General features: G+C 46.1%; 1 protein-coding gene across 2 annotated transcripts; it reads right to left on the bottom strand.

Annotated features, from left to right (window-relative positions):
• Positions 1-1,057: 1,057 nt before the first annotated feature.
• LOC118213425 (voltage-dependent anion-selective channel protein 2-like) lies at positions 1,058-12,335 on the bottom strand. Of its 2 annotated transcripts, XM_035392391.1 has the most exons (10): positions 12,180-12,335; positions 7,422-7,493; positions 6,629-6,678; positions 5,934-5,936; positions 5,408-5,560; positions 4,865-4,917; positions 4,152-4,379; positions 3,153-3,303; positions 2,859-2,916; positions 1,058-2,624 (listed from the first exon to the last, which is right to left on the bottom strand). In XM_035392391.1, exons 2-10 carry the CDS (start codon positions 7,486-7,488, stop codon positions 2,533-2,535), a joined length of 855 nt encoding a protein of 284 aa, XP_035248282.1. In that variant the 5' UTR covers positions 7,489-7,493; positions 12,180-12,335; the 3' UTR covers positions 1,058-2,532. The 2 variants fall into 2 exon arrangements, with proteins under 2 accessions (XP_035248282.1, XP_035248283.1); XM_035392392.1 differs by lacking the exon at positions 5,934-5,936.
• Positions 12,336-12,670: the final 335 nt, after the last annotated feature.

Genomic DNA, 12,670 nt, shown 5'->3' with positions numbered 1-12,670 from the left:
GTAATGTACGAGGCTTACATTCACCCTGATTCATGGCACAAAGGATTGTTACAGCCTATCCTGTGTATTGATAATGCAGACAGAGTAAAAGTACTACACTGAAATATAAAATGTAAGGAAAAAGTTCTGAGAATGCCCTGTTCCAGCACAAGAGTGTGCCTACTGCCCTACATACTGAAATCCTTATGAGCAGTTTCAGAAATCTGACATTTATGAGACTGCATTTTGTCAGGAGTCTTAATTCAGATAGTCAGATTATTTAAGTTTTTTCCAGCAGAAGTCTCCCTCCTTGTCCCTCGACTGGCTCCTCAGTCACATGGAACGCTGCTTGTTCCAGAAGATTCCGCTGTCTTGTGATTTTGTTCCTGAAGAGTCAGCTGGAGGGTTTTCTGTTTTCCTATTTTACTGTGTCTCAGTGAAAAGCTACAAATCTAACTGAATTCAATCAGTTCATTGGAGGACTGAGTTGTACGTGAGAAGATTCCTCTGATGAAACTAGTGTCTCCCTCTCTTAGTTATGTTTAGCAGAGTTGGGACACACTACCTCTGAGTTAGTGATCTTTAGCAATGTTGATCTTCCTGAGTTAGTGATCTTTAGCAATGTTGATCTTCCTGAGTTAGTGATCTTTAGCAGTGTTGATCTTCCCTGTCTGAGTTAGTGATATTTAGTAGTGTTGATCTTCCCTCTCTGACTGTGTTGATCATTGTCAGTATGTTCAGTATGTAACAGTTGACATTACGGAGCTACATTGGTCGGCTACAGTAGTGGCTGGTGCAGATCTGAGGAGGTGACGGTACAAGCATAACATGAAAAGCAACTATTTTAGTGAATAAATTTTATCAGTTCTTATAGTTCTTCATAAGTACCTTGCCACACAAGCTTTCTCTGCAGTTCTTTGAATTGTACATTCTTGCTTCCGACCGCAAACCCATGAATGCCCCTGTACTAGCTAGCCATTGTACAGGCAACAGACTTCTGAAAATATAAAATATTTATAGGCTACATATTATCCTGTGAGAAACGCATAACATACATAAGCAATAATGACACTTCATATCAAGATAGTGTTTTTATTATAATTTTTGTTAATTGGAGTCAGACAAAAACAAACACAGAGAGGTATTACACTTAAACACACAACCTTACCAAATGTCAAAAATCATACTGAAAATGACAAGATATAATGATCATCTTAGCGGTGAAAGGTACAGTTCTGTACCTGTGTACACGTTCAAGATGCTGCAAAGAAAGCATAAAAAATGACCGTTTACTAAAGGAAGATGAGATTAAACAGAAAACCAGAAAAGTGCTAAATTCCACATAGTATATACATGGTCTATTTGCAGTGTGCCCATTTCCCAGTGCCCATTTCCCAGTGCAGTGGGGTAATGATTTGCGTTGTGTTATCAGCAGGGAGATGGTACTCCAGTACAAGCCACAACCCACTCTGGAAGGGCAGTAACAGTGTATTGTACAAGTTTATTTTACACAGTTTGTGTTGCCATTTGTATCCTCATCCAGTGAAGGTGGTTTTACTGATAGAGAGGTATTTGTTTCTTCATCCAAACTTTTCCCATATATATATATATATATATATAGCTCATTTTGCTTCCTCTCCTTACAAAATGGCTAAAATATTAGTAGTCAGAAACCGTGAGGCAGTACAGTCATCTAAAGCTGCAGTTTTGTGAAACAGCCACCATTTTGGCTCTGAATGGTTGTGTCTATACCTTATGCAGGGGCACTTCAGTCAAAAGGGTATTGGCAGACAGGTTCATTTCAAGTTTAGTTTCCATTTTAAAATGACTCCTAGCTTCTTTCCGTGTCAGATGTTTTTACACTGTTAAAATGGTTTGCCTCAAACAAATATTCAGCTCCTTCTCACAATGGGATTTAATTAGGTTACAGCAGGCAACACATAAATAAATCAAAGTGAATTACGATGTGCAAAACATGACCAACCAACATTAAAAAATTGGGACGTCATATGTGTTCTCTCATACACAGGATAAGCTTATGATTAAAATAATTATAGAATAACTGAAAATAGTGCACCCCCTTGTGGTTTATAAAGGGACAGACAGGGGTACATTCACAAAGGGGCGATACACTGAACATGCCAACAGCCCTCTCTGTTTCTGTGAAGACACAAACAACTCTTTCCACTGCAGCTACCTCTGCGCAGGTTAACCAATTACAGGTGCCTTTACCCTTCATGAATGATGACTGCTTTGTAAACATACCCCTAGAGTTTGGATGAATTTTTAAAACTTTTAAACCCTGTCCCAAAGGGAGCAGAATGTTGTCAGTCAGTGAGAAGGTCCAGGCTACAGCAGAGGCCATGGAAGGGGGGTGGGAGTGGGGGTGGGGGGAGGCTTTGACAGTTAAGGCTGGAACACCGGTGTATGAGTGTGTGTGTGTGTGTGTGTGGGCCGGGGGACATGGGGGGGTTCAGGGGTAATTTTTTGGACTTAGGACAGGTTCTGAACTTGTTTCACACTGTTGCTCATGTTGGGTTCTCCTGTCCAGCTCTACGCCTCCAGCTCGAAGCCCAGTCCAACCTTGTGGCCTCCAGCGCTGACGTTCTTCCCATCAACCAGGGCGGAGACGGTCACCTTCACTCCTGCCAAACAGTGAGAAAAAACAGCATTTCACTCATCAACAGTACATATCTGGTTATAACATTAACTAAATGTGACATTCTAATGAAGGGCTTGTGACTGATTTGCTGGATCTCCTGAATGGTGACCTGGTGACTGTGATATGACGGTAATACAGCCGCGATACTCAAAAATAGTTTCTCTGAACACAGTTCAGTCCCTGATGATGCAGTGCTGTACTGAGTAGGGGCGTTTACCTGGCCGGAGGCTCTGTGTGTATCCTATCCCGATCAGGCTGGCGTTGTTCACTTTGGCCTGCAGAGGGCGACAGGACACGCAAAGATTCGGCGGTTTGTTCTTAAGCGGACACAACCGAACACCATCAGACGAGCGTACCAATGGAAGCCCTGGCCTGTCTGCGGCTTCCAAAATCTGAAACATCTAGTGACGGATTAATCAACCGCTAAAACATTTCTGTTTGGTCATAAACAATGTTTTTAAGGAATGAATGACGATGTGATGATGAGGGCGGGGCCAGTGCTGTCACTCACAGACAGAGACGCGTCCTTGTCCAGCTGGTACTTGGCGGCGATGCCGAAGCGGGTGTTGTTGCTGCCGGCGGTCCAGGCCAGGCTCACCGCCGTCTCCAGCTGCTCGCTCACCTTCTGGTAGATGGAGCCTCCGAACTCAGCGCCGTCGTTCCTGAAATGGCAGCAGCTCAGCGTGCGAAGCCCCCGCGGGCAGCGCGAGGGCCAGCTCAATCCTGAAATGGCAGCAGCTCAGCGCGCGAAGCCCAGGCGGGCAGCACGAGGGCCAGCTCAATCCTGAAATGGCAGCACCTCAGCGTGCGAAGCCCACGCAGGCAGTGCGAGGGCCAGCTCAATCCTGAAATGGCAGCACCTCAGCGTGCGAGGCCCACGCAGGCAGCGCGAGGGCCAGCTCAATCCTGAAATGGCAGCACCTCAGCGTGCGAAGCCCACGCAGGCAGTGCGAGGGCCAGCTCAATATGGCCGTCCCTGAGCCGGGCTAGAAACAAGGCTCGAGTCCACCAAGCCCCACATCTTTAAGGCCCGACCTGAAGCAGCCCGACAAGCTCTAGCCAAATAAGCCTGATCACTGAAATAACAAGCCAGCAACACCCCACAGCATGATGGGATACTACTGCAGTGTTTCCCACAGGGAAGCTGCTACTGGGGGTGCTTGGGATCGTGGAATGGGGGGAGAAACATTTTCCCCAGCTATTAACGATTGAGCACAATGGTGCAAAGCAATATGGACCTCATGACCCCGTTCATGTTCATTAGTGAATGAGAGGCTCAATATAGCTGACTCTACTCCCAACTGTACTGGACACACACACATTTTCTGGCAAAAAAAAAAAAAAAGACATTTCGTTCTTTATTGCTGGCAAGTGACTATGAATTTGTGCATACTATAATACACAAATGATTACACACTGAACTATAGAGGGCAGGTCCTGAGGGGTTTGGTGGTTTAGAAACAGCTATCGATCGCCGTGTTAACCTGGCATTGAGAGAAGCAGCACTCACACGCTGGTGTGCAGCTGGAAGTCCCCGGCCTTGTAGCCCAGGGCGAAGTTGTTCTGCGCCAGTTTGGACTTGGCGGTGTCGAAGGCCATCTGGTACCCGGCCAGCCAGCCCTCGTACCCCAGCACGGTGGCGGCGTGCACCGTGGGCCCCGCCAGGTCGAAGTCCACATCGCAGCCCAGGTTCACGTAGTCCCGCTTGTAGCTGGTCTTCAGCTTCCCGCTCTTCTTACTGCAAAGGTCAGCCAGAGGTCAGGGGGACTAAGGCCTGAGACACAGCCTACAAGAGTACGCTAATGCGGACGCTTCGCGCTACGCAAAGTTCATTTCACGCATCGTCGCGTTCTAAAATGTGTCACCTGAAATTCTTAACCCAACGCGACCACGAGATGCAGTGTCACAGCGAGGGGGGCTATAGCAGGTTACAGCAGGATGAAACGGTCTTCTTTGATGATTGCACCCTTCTGAAATTCACCATCGCATGCTCACACGTGTTCTATCGCAACATCATGGTAACGGTACAAATGTCGCCTGTACGCCATGCAGCGTGCCAGAACGTTCCAGGAAAATTTCTACGTTGCATGTGTTAGCTGGCTATGACCCCGAAACACAGCTTCAAAGAAGCAGCACATCAGGAAATAATAATCACCGCAAGTAAACAAGCATTGAGATGAATGAGACCTGGTGATATAGTAATGAGGTTATGACAAAGCTTACCCTGTGTTTGGGACAAATGATGTGTCAAAGGTCAGCTTCAAGCCCTGAGCCAGCTACAGGGAAAGCAAAGGAAGAGTTTACACTCAGCAGACATTATGAATGGTGTGAGACAAACGCCTCGAGGATTACAGATAACACCGTCCTTCTATAACTGGCAGTTTCCCATCATTCCACTCCCAGTCCTGACTCAGCTTCCTGGGAGACATTATACTATGCGGGACAATGAAACAAATGGTTGTGATTTTCAGTATGTCATTGACAGCCTTCTCCAATTAAAACATTATTTTGTTCATCAGTCATTTGAGAAAATATAATTCTATAATTACTGTCTCTAGAAAGCACCGCTTAAGTTTTGACAAGTGGCGCGCACATTTTTTGTGATGTATCACAGGTGGAAACAGTTCACTGATTCACCCAGGCAGGTACCTTAGCTAATAGCACTGAGATCTGCTTCAATGTGGCTGAGAGCTAATATCCTAACCACTGTCCTTCAGTCTCCTGCGTTATGCGTCACCCCCATCCCCCCCGCCCTGCGGCACTCACCTGGTCCTCCAGCGTGACCTCCGTTGCCAGGGTGTTGTCCGTGTTCCATTTCTGGCTGAAGCTCAGGCCCAGGTCCTGCACCTTGTACTTGGTCTCCAGGTGACCAGCGGCCCGGCCCGTGTCTGTGTTACTGGAGCCAGAGGTGCTGAACTCCTGAGAGATTAATCAAGAGCATAGCAGCATGGGGGGGGGGGACAGAAGAACAGGGGGGTTCAGAGATTGAGCAGGAGAGAGTGAGAGAGGGAAGGGGAGTTAATATCATAGATTACTGGAGCTCTACGCACAAGCAGCGGCATGAGGCTAAAGTGGCTAAGGGAGAGAGAGAGAGAGAGAGACAGACAGCAACTCTTCAGTCTGGGAGGCTAACTGGATAACACACACACACACACACACACACACACATGCGCACGCACTCACATACACACACACGCGCACGCACTCACATACACACACACATACAGATGCACACAGAGATACAGGTGTGCACTCTCACTCACACATTACACACACACACACACACTCTTACCATCTGGCACAGGAGTCCATATAGGAAGCAGAAGAAAGAAGGAACAGAGAGTTAGTGTTCGGGGACAGATACCCCAGACACATGATGAGAGGAAGTAAAGCTTGGAGTCAAGAGGCATGCCAGTAGGAGGAGTTAATGGGGTCAGGAGGCATGTCAGTGGGAGGAGTTAACAGGGTCAGGAGGCATGTCAGTGGGAGGAGTTAATGGGGTCAGGAGGCATGCCAGTAGGAGGAGTTAATGGGGTCAGGAGGCATGTCAGTGGGAGGAGTTAACAGGGTCAGGAGGCATGTCAGTGGGAGGAGTTAACGGAGTCAGGAGGCATGTCAGTGGGAGAAGTTAACGGGGTCAGGAGGCATGTCAGTGGGAGGAGTTAACAGGGTCAGGAGGCGTGTCAGTGGGAGAAGTTAACGGGGTCAGGAGGCATTTAAGTGGGAGGAGTTAACGGGGTCAGGAGGCATGTCAGTGGGAGGAGTTAACAGGGTCAGGAGGCATGTCAGTGGGAGGAGTTAACAGGGTCAGGAGGCGTGTCAGTGGGAGGAGTTAACAGGGTCAGGAGGCGTGTCAGTGGGAGGAGTTAACGGGGCCATAAGCACGCAGAGTTTCAGCAGCTGTGAAAGCACTGGCCGGGTTTGGCACAGAGACAGGCTCAGGCTGAGTGGACTCAGGGAGACAGAAGACAAGACTGAAAAACTCACGACTCCGCTCTGCGACTTGGTCTTCAGGTCCAGTTTCACCAGCCCAAACCCTGGGAGACAGAGAACGTGCAGAACCCTTAACCAGCAGTCCTCAAAGTGCTTCAAGGCTTTAAAAGCGGCATTTCAGAAAAACACACGTACCCAAAATTTGATTTTTATGCCTAAATGGAAAAACCAACTGACTAATGACCATCACATTAACATCCTGTAGGTGGCACTGTTCTCTTGGTTTTCACCTACATGCCTCATGATTGGTGGAGCTGCTCTTAGTTTTCTTCTTGTCTGTGATGTCACAGCCATGCTGTGCCTGTTTGACCACTCCTGATTGTGGGAATAGTTTGCTGAATGGGAAAAGATGTTTAACAGAGGAGGAGGCTGCATTTGACTTTTTCCAGAACAGGTTCCATTCAATGCCAAAAGAGCCATTTCCATTACTTCCAGTGATCTAGGACATTAACAAACATTCAGGTCACTGTAGATCTAACTGGCTAGTTTGGTTCTTGGTTCTAGTGCCTCACGTTGGTTTAATAAATTAAAAAGCCAGTTTATTATTTTTTTATTTAATCTGGTATAATTTTTAGAATAATATTTAGCAAACCATGAAGCAGTGTGTTCCACACAGGGACCCTTGCTCTTCAAACCCAGCCCTTTCCAATGAGCTGATCACAGTTTCTGAAGCTGCCAACAGCGGTGACTTTAAACTAGTCCATCGGTCTGTGCTGACATTACTGAATGCTACGACAGCTGACCTTCTGTGTGGCTGGCCAATCTGCTCCGTGTGTCAGTCACTTACCATAGCCCTTGCTGAAGATGTCCTTGGATGATTTTCCAAGGTCAGCGTATGCTGGAGGTACAGCCATGCTTTCTGGGGAGAACAGGAAAGAAAGGGTTAACCAACTCGACCGCTCTCATCAAACTGCCTCATCTCTACATGGCAAATACTTCAGGATACACTGCTACTATGCATATGAACATATGCGTATAGTTTTTCCAGACTGTAGTTCTATCCTCCGACACCAAGAGGGCAGTACTGGACTTTCTGAAGCCACTTGTTAAGCAACCACTTTGAGCAACCTTAATGATCTCAGTTAGATTAATCATTCAATTACCACAGTAATGTCCAACCTTATCTGAGAAGCACCAGTGTTGGCGTGAGCATTTAGTGTGTTAATGCCAGGCTAAATCAAAAACCTGCTCCCACACTGGCTTTTTCCCCATAAGAATCAACACCCTTTGCACTTATAATTTGACTTAATTGAATAATAGGTTATTAATCACTGTCTTCTGTTCCTCATTACAAACATGCTTCCTGATTAATAGAACTCCACTCTGGTCTCTATGTGAAAGTTGACAGGCCTGTCCACCCAACACTCCTCCCCAGCGTTAGGCCTGTCCAACCCAACACTCCTCCCCAGCGTTAGGCCTGTCCGAACCAGCACCCAACACTCCTCCCCAGCGTTAGGCCTGTCCAACCCAACACTCCTCCCCAGCGTTAGGCCTGTCCAACCCAACACTCCTCCCCAGCGTTAGGCCTGTCCACCCAACACTCCTCCCCAGCGTTAGGCCTGTCCACCCAACACTCCTCCCCAGCGTTAGGCCTGTCCACCCAACACTCCTCCCCAGCGTTAGGCCTGTCCACCCAACACTCCTCCCCAGCGTTAGGCCTGTCCACCCAACACTCCTCCCCAGCGTTAGGCCTGTCCACCCAACACTCCTCCCCAGCGTTAGGCCTGTCCACCCAACACTCCTCCCCAGCGTTAGGCCTGTCCGACTGCAAGCTTCTGCTCCGATACCCTTTCCTACTCTCCTTCTCTTTCCCTTTCTGTCCACCCTTCTCTTGCTCTTCTCTCATCCCTCTTTCCTGCTGTCCTTCTCTTTCCTTTTCTGTCCATCTTTCTCTTGCTCTTCTCTCATCCATCTTTTTATGCACACTGCATACATGCAGTAGTACTTAAGTTTCCAGTCAGCAAGGGTATCTTCAAAAGGTAAAACAATCAGTGTAGTGACTATGAAGCAAAACTGGGGGTAGTGAGAGATTGAGGGAGAGTGAATTTGTAAACGTCCACTGAATTTACAGAAAGTTAGTGTAGTATCAATAATAAGCAAAAATAAAAAAAGAATGAAAATAAAACAAACACTATAGCCATCTAAGAGGGATTACACATGCAATCAAGATGGAGCGATTATGTTGCCACGGTGATGGTTGGTGTAATTTTATACCCACAATCCCCCAGGGGAACATCCCTATCCTTTGCACCTCTATCTCGTTTCCCAGAGCAACCGCACATGTGAGTGGCAGGTCTACAGCATCGACAACAATGTTTTACGACATTACATTCAATGAACTTCGCATGATTTTCACATAATGTCACATGTTATAAAACGCTTCCATAAATTTGTTGGTCGCTAAGAATATGAAAATCACACCATGTCAGCAGTTAAAATGGCCTGCAGGTTACTCCACGATGCAAGTGGTGGGATTTGTAAATGAAAGCATGGCTGGAGCGCTCGAGCCACGGGCACGTTAAGCTTCACAGCACGCAGGGAGAAGAGGCTTCTGGGATGGGCCTCTGCTGGAGCCCTGGAGCTCAGCACTGCGAAGACCCTTCCTCCATCTGCCACTGGGATGTGCTGCTATTATTAGCGCCTAAGAACAGGACGCCATACACAGCAGTGCATCCTGATGCTTTTATCTTAATGTGGAGAGTCAACTGCATCCATTTGAAAGCCTAGAACGGATTATAACTGATTATAATAACAATTTCAATGAGGCACTTTAAATATGGCGAAAATAAATATGCTGAGAACGTAAAGCTTGGTGTGTTCATTTTTATTGCCTATATTTCACTAATACTAAGTAAATTGGTCACATTGATCACACAATTGGTCAATGTATTAAATAATTCTGTATTGAAATTAATTGAATCAAATCATGGTGAAATTAGAGATTTCATGATGCAGGAATCAAATTGAATGGTTGTGAGGTCAGAGATTTAAACCCCCATTATACAGGCAGTACTCACAACAGCCACAATGCAAACAATGAAAATAATACTACACCAGGGAAATGGATTCTGGCAAGAGTTCAGCATTCTGGGAAAACGGACCATGTGACCGCTGTTTATTTTAAACCTCAGAAACTCTGAAAGCCTTAAACCTTAAACCTCTGTCTCTGAAATTCTACTGATCTAATTGGCTACAGTCCAGTGAAGGGGACGTCTTGTTGGTGCAGGCTAAATTTACCACTTTTTCATCCATGTTCTACAGAAGAGGAAAAAGCTGTTCTAGATGCCACAAAAGCATGACTATCGCACACAAAAAACACAAACATGCCCACATACACCCACACAAACACATGCACACACGCATGCGCACACACACACACACACACACATGCACACACAATCTTTTAGAGATTCTTGCAGACAGAAAGCAGACTGATCATTTTTGACGTGTCTGTTTTCAGCAAAGACTGAAGCTGGTGGGCCTTGAGAGAAACACCATCCAATTGAGACACACAGACACGCACACGCGCGCATACACATGCACACGTGCACACACACAGACACACGCACACATACACGTGCGCACGCACACACAGACACGCGCACACAGGCACGCACACGCGCACACAGGCACGCACACACGTACACGCAGACACGCGCACACACGTGCTGGTGCTGTCTCTGATGACAGCTGAGGTATTATACCACAGTACACAAGTCAGACTCACACCACTATGAGTCAGAGGAAGACACTTCATGTGCATCCCAACGGGAGTGCCACAGGCACCCAGTCGACCAGCAGGGGGTGCTAGCGGTCAGCGAGTTAATCCTGCTGACTGTATCTGTCCCATCTCTGGGCAACATTAGGCCCCACTGCCTGCCCCCCAGCAGAGCAGCCAGAGGTAGCTGGCACAGTCATGACCCAGATGTGATAGCAGACCGTGGGGCCCAAACATTCAGGAGAACAATGCCTCAACAGGATGAGTCATCCACACACACGATTACACAACGGGAGAAGCAGACAGGGTCCCTACTTTTCCACCTCTGCAAACTCTGACAGAACTGCAGACTTGACCATTAGAAAGGAAATGTTAGGTTTTTGATCAGAATTATGTGAAGTATTAATCATTAGGTTTTAGCACTGGAGCCCCCACCCCCCCCCCAGGGTTTCCCAGTTCTTATTAAAATTCAAATAACTGAGTCTAAGGCTAAGAATCATTATATTTCCATGCATTGCCAATCATAACTTCATACTGAAAGAGTGCATTTATAGTGCACACTGCCTTTTTTCTTGATTGTTTGCTGCAGAATATTTTTTTATCACAGAAATTAAAACGTCAACATCTGTTTACTGACACTACTATGCAGATTTCAAAGTTACTTCCATTGTGAAGTAGGCCAAGTGACTGCACTCTGAACTAGTAGAGCAAGGTGACTCATGTCTTACATAAAAATGACCAGGTAAATCCACTTAAATTAATACCTAAATGTTACAGTCCATTTTGCTCTATTAATACAGTAAATGTAATTCAATTACCGCATTACTGTTCTGAATATTTAACATACGAGCGTGATTCAAGCAAACGATTTTCATGAAAACATGGCCATCTGCGCTTAATATCTACGACCTTTACATAACCGTGGATGATATTTTGCTATCTTTTTGTATAGACGCGATGACCACTTTTTTAAAGAAGGTTGATTACTGTTTAGGTTTCAGCCATCTAGACAAAAAGTGAGTTCTGGCCTCTGAAACGAGCACAGATATCTCCATCAAAAATGAAACACTAATGGCACTAAAGGCCCACGGATTGCCACAGCGAAATTGTTATCTGTCGTTCTTGCATTGAGAATATTCCTTCTGATCAAGGAGCTGCCTATATTAACCCAATGTCACGGATATTTTCTCAATGATACGAATGCACATGCTAAGCCAAGCTAGCCCAGTTTATTTAACAAGCTAGTCCATGAACAATGAGAATGGGTTCTGCGTTACGCCCCCTTTTTGCTGCGGTCGTGGTTTGATTATCCTTTATAGCCAACTAGTTGTGTAAGATCACAACGTAAACTAGAATTAGAAATGTAGCCAGCTAATCGATGTAAACAGAGTAAAAAAAGTATATATTTCTATGATAACTTTTTTTAAATGCATGCATTAATACCTGACTTCAGACAACAGCCTAGCTAACCGACAGCAAGCTTTCAAGGAGAACTAGCAACTGGAACTGTATAGCAGAAATTATAGGCGCGATTTCAATGTCAGCCACAGCTAACTTTAGCAATAAACTGTTCGAGTATGTTAGTTAAGCACTTTTCAGCTGAAAATAGATCAAGCCCATCACCATGTTGCAACGATGTGCGATTAGTTAGCATGCTACCTGCCGCGCTAGGCCTGCACCACCGTTAAACTTGATGCTCGGAAGCGTTGCAGTGAAATGCATGTTCAGCTGTGGGCTATTGTGATTGCCAAAGCCTGTACCGCGCCCTGATCTCACTGTAAATATGCGCGATATTTGTGTGCTTGCCACAAGTTCCCCAGTTCTTACCTTTCTTGTATCGCGACGGGAAAAGAGGTTCACTACGGGCAGCGCAAAAGCCGACACTTGCGGGGAGGACACGGTGAAGGAGAAACCGGAGAGGGGAAAATGACTGAGCAGGCGCGGTGTCTCCGGGCGGGGAGTGGGATTGCGGTTATAGTATACCATTCGTGACGTGTAACGGCGATCATATACATTAACCAAATGGTTATATTGACAAGAATGCAATTTCATCAATGACTTTAAATTTGTTACACATCCTAAATGTCACGAAAGCCCGAAACATCTAAGATAACAATGTTACTGTTTTATGTCTGTTTGTAAACTAATCTTTCCAATCTGTAAAAGAACAGCTAAAAACGTCCAGCATGGGCGCTTTTATAATGAAAACGCAGAGACAATATAGCTCAGAATTTAGCTCGGCAGCACCTTTGAAAAACATAACACTGTTGTAGGCTAGACGTGGTTGATGCTCCTCATCAGTATCAGATTGCACTGCA

This window comes from Anguilla anguilla, chromosome 14 (assembly GCF_013347855.1).
Source record: "Anguilla anguilla isolate fAngAng1 chromosome 14, fAngAng1.pri, whole genome shotgun sequence".
Classification (NCBI taxonomy): Eukaryota; Metazoa; Chordata; class Actinopteri; order Anguilliformes; family Anguillidae; genus Anguilla; species Anguilla anguilla.
Note: the sequence above shows the minus strand (reverse complement) of the source record. Positions and strands in the feature narration are given on the sequence as shown.

Bases quoted from the DNA above. Each gene is read 5' to 3' on its own strand.
- LOC118213425 (XM_035392391.1), bottom strand. From the start codon at position 7,488: ATGGCTGTACCTCCAGCATACGCTGACCTTGGAAAATCATCCAAGGAC. The intron at 6,679-7,421 runs GTAAGTGACTGA...TCTGTCTCCCAG, and splicing joins CATCTTCAGCAAGGGCTATG to GGTTTGGGCTGGTGAAACTG. The intron at 4,918-5,407 runs GTGAGTGCCGCA...CTTTCCCTGTAG, and splicing joins AGGTCACGCTGGAGGACCAG to CTGGCTCAGGGCTTGAAGCT.